This window comes from Setaria italica, chromosome I, assembly GCF_000263155.2.
Source record: "Setaria italica strain Yugu1 chromosome I, Setaria_italica_v2.0, whole genome shotgun sequence".
Classification (NCBI taxonomy): Eukaryota; Viridiplantae; Streptophyta; class Magnoliopsida; order Poales; family Poaceae; genus Setaria; species Setaria italica.
In genome coordinates this window covers 846938-850969 of record NC_028450.1, presented here as the reverse complement: position 1 = coordinate 850969, position 4032 = coordinate 846938, and the positions used below count along the sequence as shown (strand labels likewise).

The following is a 4032-nucleotide window of genomic DNA, read 5'->3' as shown; positions in this document are numbered from 1 at the left end:
CCCCCCCCCCCCCCCCCCCCCCCCGGCGGTGACAACTCAAGGGCCCCCGTGGCGAGTTGAGGCCGAAGAACAGCCTGTCTAGCTCGGCCCAAGCTAAAGTTCAACAACAAATACCGGGCTCCAGCCTCCAGCTCCTTGCCGACCCAAGAAATGGACGCGATGATCCCTGGCGACATCAGACACCTATAATACATATTTCGAGATGGTTTTTGTTCTAGACAAGGCAGCGTGGCATGGCGCAGGTCCCTTTGTAACAATGCAAATAAACAAAGCTTTCATTACGCAGCTGCTTATGTTGGCCTGATCAACGAAAGTGGAGACCATTCCTCTTCAGATTATTCTAACTATGCCGGCCACTGTCATCATCTGTTGCTGTATAACCACGTGCAAAAGTAAACCGCCTCAACAAATCTGTAAACTCGTACGACAAGATCTGATCACCACCGATCAAGTATGTTGTGTGCATGAAGAGGAATCTACGTCAGCATGTGTTTCCTTCTTGGGGGTCACCAAAGAAGCCCCAAAGATGCATCAAACAACTTCTAAAATTGGGTAAAGCAGGTAGAGATGGATAAGATCAATCCGAGCATAGGCGCAATCTTTCCTGCTCATCCTGAAAAAAGACTCACAACACTCAGTTGAGATTTTGGGTTTTGGCTAGTAACTGAACATTGGGCCACTTCAAACTTTTCTCCAAAGTTCTAGGTACCTACTTATAAATATCTTAATTTAGTCTAAATTTGCTCATAAGCTTAATTTAGACTTCTCGGGACTCAGCGCAGGCAGCAGCAAATATTCCCTCTTTATCTGTCAAAAAGAGGCGGTTTCTTTTAAGCTTTTATTTTACATGGGTTCTTTTTTTTAGCTCAATGAGTGCGAGAAAGATCTTTATTTCCTTCTAGAATTTCCTTTCACTTTATTGCTTCCAAATTCGAGAAAAGATAAGCAAGCGAACAAAAAAAGGCACGGAAATCTCTTTTGTCCCGACATGAGTGCAAATTTTCACAATAAAATGGGAAATGATTGATCCTATGATTAGTCTTAGGCGATCGGTGTGTAGACAGCTCATTTTGTGTTAAGCTCGTGACAATAATTAGGCCCATAAGCAACCACATTCGGTAGCAGTATTTTTCATGTTTGAACCACTCGCCTAAAAAATTCCGATGATGAATGCATCTAAAATAAATCCACTGTGAATGAACATTATGAATAGTAAAATTGCACCTACTCTGTTTTTAAAGGGAAAAAACAGAGATCACTGTACTGTTATTGACAATAGGCATCCTATCAGCATAAATCAACTTTAATTAGAGCTCACCAGAACCCCATGAGAACTATCCTTAAAAGAATATGCAACAGCATCACCGACCATCAGGATGTGTTTACTTCAATTTTTCAACAGATTATACTGTACAGTATTCAGTGAACGGAACAGACACAAAGCAACCGACCAGTGGGCGCAGCATGGGTGAGTCAGGTAGACCAAAGCTCAAAGTAACAAAGCTGGATACTGGTGCATCTAGAAAAGAGTTGGGCTACGTATAAACAAAGCAGCTTCGGCACCAAATATGACCAGACCAGCAATCAACAAAGCAAAGCAGGGAAGAAGCATCATCAAGCACAAGGCAGCAGAAAGCAAATAACATCATCAGTACTCCAATTAAAGCATAGGCACAAGCACCACATGTACCCAATCTGCAACCACACGAACATGAAACTTATCACACAAGCAAAGAACCTTGAACACACCACACTCAATAGCACAAGCAGCAGTTGCCTTTTGCAGAATGGATATGATCAAAACTGGCAAGAAAGTGGAGGGAAGATGGTGTGGAAGGCTATTGCCTTCAGACCACGACCGTTCAAGTTACCTTGAACAAGGACACGGTTTACAAACAATCCATCTCTAAGAACAAAGCCATTTACAATTTGGGGGGTACAATACGTGGTATCCTTCCAATCCATCCAAAAGAATCGGACAGCCAGTCCCCTAGTTTCCTGGAACAGGGTCCAGCCCGTCGTAGTAAAGAATGATCAGTGCCCTAACAAAACCAACAAAAATTGATCTTTGGTCAAAACTTTCTGTACAGCCAACAGCGTGATCTAATAATTCCTCAGCCTCTGGCTAGGTAAACCTCCAAATGTTTCCCTTTCCCATTCTGTTGTGAGCTGCCAGATTGAAAACTGTACTCAATTCTCTTCCTGTATCCCATGGCTGGAGTTCTACTTCCAAGTGCAATTTGATGCAGCTGCAAGAAAGCAAGCATACTTACTGCAAATACCGCAGCGTTACCTAGAGCACCACCAATCTTGTCCAGCCGAAATGAATTCTTGGCTAAGGATAAACTACATGCTAGCACGTTTGACATGATCCTTGAACCACTGCCCCTGTTTCCCTCTGCATTATCCTCTGTCTGGGTTGCACGGACATCTTCTGGTGAGATAAATCGACTCTTGTCACTCACTTCACCCACAAACGCCAAGGCTTCGTCAATCACTCGGTACCTCTTCCCCTGATGCTCTGCTAATCTCATAGCAAGGACTAGACGGCTTTGCTCCAGTCTAGCGATTGCAGCATCTCGCTCAGCCCGCTGCTGCGATTGAACAGTCTGTAGAGGAAAAACAACACAGGTAAGAAGCTGATCTTAAGATAGGATGGAAATAACCAAGGTAACCAAATGCCCAGGAACTCCATTATCAATATGTATATACTGTGTACATCTTTATCAAAATTCAGAATGCAGCTTTCTGCTTCACGTGACAATTTATTAGCAAGCACAGATAGCATAATAATGCTAGGAAAATCATTGGGTTGAAACAAACAGCAAACTTGGAACTACTTCCATTTCTATGTGTTAGGATTACAAAGTGAAATAAGTATATCTTTATTTAAGACGACAAGAAACTGCATCTCTGTGTATCACACCAAACATGTATCCATGCTATCACCTTTTAATAATAAGAAGAGACAAAATGATCATGGAACGGGACACTAATATTTCTAGGGACGGGAAGGGCAAGCAAAACCATGTGAACGGGCACGGCATCCTTAATATCCACATGGCTCACATGACCCACATACCTGCACATCAATTAGCTGGAGAACCGGTCACTTTTGACGCAAAATCACCAGAGCACAATGTTCCAAATAGAACAGCCATGGAAAAGCAAATGCAGCATCATGAGAAAACACTAACAGCACTGCAGATGCCACGCAACGTAAACTGCACACTCGTTCAGCAGCAGCTCGGTTTCTACTCTCTACCGTGTGAACAGCATGGTACGGGATCAAACAAGTATGAAACAAGTGCGTTCCTTGTGGATTTCAAGGCGAACGCCAATCCCATTGGAGGCCACATACGGAATGCAGGCAGTGTTCAGCGGGAAATCAGGATTAGCAATTTTCTCATGCCGGAATCTGGCCCAAATGCAAATCACGGGAACAACGAGACCCGGCGCTCCCAATGGCAGTCCCCATTGATCACAAATGCAACCCAGAAGCAGTGGTCCAGACCCGAATTAACTCACGCTACCAATCAACGCGAAACCCTAGAACAGCTGTTGGGAAGCAATTGGGGGGGAGAGAGGGGTGGGAGGGGCGCAGGAGCCTCACATGTAAGAACTCGAGGTGGTCCTCGAGGTCCTCGAGCGCGGAGCGGATGGCGTGCAGGCTCCTGGCCTCGGCCACGGCCTCCGCGGCCGCCGCCAGCGCCTCTCCCCCGTCCCGTCCGCCGCAGCCTCCGCCTCCCTTGACGAAGACGCACCCGTTCCTGACGCCGCCGCCGCGAAGGTGGGCCCCCTTGGCGGAGGGCGCGGACGGCGCGGGCTGGGGCGGGGGAGGGGGAGGAGGGGGCAGGAGGAGGTGCGCGCGTGAGGACGCGAGGATGGCGTCGCTGAGGCGGTCGTGCAGGTCCCAGATCCGCTCGAGGACCGCCTCCGTCTCCGCCGCGTCCCACCTCATCGCCGCCGGCTGCCGGTGCGGATTGGGTGGGAGACTGGAGAGATACGCAGTAAACCAAATTTATCATTAGG

General features: G+C 46.9%; 1 protein-coding gene across 1 annotated transcript; it reads right to left on the bottom strand.

The window, feature by feature from the left end:
* Nucleotides 1-1631: 1631 nt before the first annotated feature.
* Nucleotides 1632-3997, bottom strand: LOC101758276 (plastid division protein PDV1). Its single transcript, XM_004951207.4, has 2 exons — nt 3614-3997; nt 1632-2609 (listed from the first exon to the last, which is right to left on the bottom strand). Exons 1-2 carry the CDS (start codon nt 3959-3961, stop codon nt 2115-2117), a joined length of 843 nt encoding a protein of 280 aa, XP_004951264.1. The 5' UTR covers nt 3962-3997; the 3' UTR covers nt 1632-2114.
* Nucleotides 3998-4032: the final 35 nt, after the last annotated feature.